The following is a 757-nucleotide window of genomic DNA, read 5'->3' on the forward strand; positions in this document are numbered from 1 at the left end:
CTAAATGTAGGCCGTGGTTTTCAGTACACGTGCTACTACTGAAACAACTATTTATGCGGAAAATAAGGATTTAACAAAATTCCAACGCGGAAAATGGTGAAGCTGGTCTGATCTTCTTCTTCTTCTTCTTCTTCTTTTGAAACAACTGGTCCGATCTTTCTCATGATGTATATATGTGTGCAAAATATACCTGGATAGGTCGACGAGGAGGAAATACTGGTCGACGGCGTCCTCGGCGTCGAAGGCGGCGTCGCGCGTCTGGTGCAGCCACACCCGGCTGGCCTCGTCCGGGACGATGCGGCGCCGCGGGTCGGCGTCACGCAGGAAGGCCTGCATCCACATGAGCTTGTCCCGGAGGCTCCGGATGTCGTCGTTCACCGCCACCAGCGCCCGCGACTCGCTGACGGCGAGCTCCTGCAGCTTCACCACCAGGGGACCGATGTTCGCTTCTGCCATGCTTCCACCTGCAGCTCTCTTCTTTCTTCTCCTCTAGTTTGAATTCGTCCGGTTGTCACTGTCGCGCGAGCGCAATAATCGACTCACACCATGCACCCGGCCGATGCAAAGTGCCAACCCAAAGGAAGCATGGCATATAACGTGATGCAAAAGAGGAATCGGAATTTAAGAATACGTGCGTTCGGTGATCGGTTGCCCCGCGACGTATATAGGAAGTTAGGAACAGATTCTACCATGGCATATATAAAGGTAAAAGCCAGCTTGAGGGCATGGAAATACGATCGATCTGCTACAAGGCAAG

At 52.6% G+C, this 757-nt stretch overlaps 1 protein-coding gene across 1 annotated transcript; it reads right to left on the reverse strand.

The window, feature by feature from the left end:
• LOC136488030 (putative disease resistance protein At1g50180) lies at positions 1-542 on the reverse strand. Its single transcript, XM_066485086.1, has 2 exons — positions 147-542; positions 1-47 (listed from the first exon to the last, which is right to left on the reverse strand). The coding sequence occupies exons 1-2, from the start codon at positions 454-456 to the stop codon at positions 1-3; spliced, it is 357 nt and encodes a 118-aa protein (XP_066341183.1). The 5' UTR covers positions 457-542.
• Between the last annotated feature and the right edge of the window lie 215 nt (positions 543-757).

Source organism: Miscanthus floridulus, chromosome 10 (assembly GCF_019320115.1).
Source record: "Miscanthus floridulus cultivar M001 chromosome 10, ASM1932011v1, whole genome shotgun sequence".
Lineage (NCBI taxonomy): Eukaryota > Viridiplantae > Streptophyta > Magnoliopsida > Poales > Poaceae > Miscanthus > Miscanthus floridulus.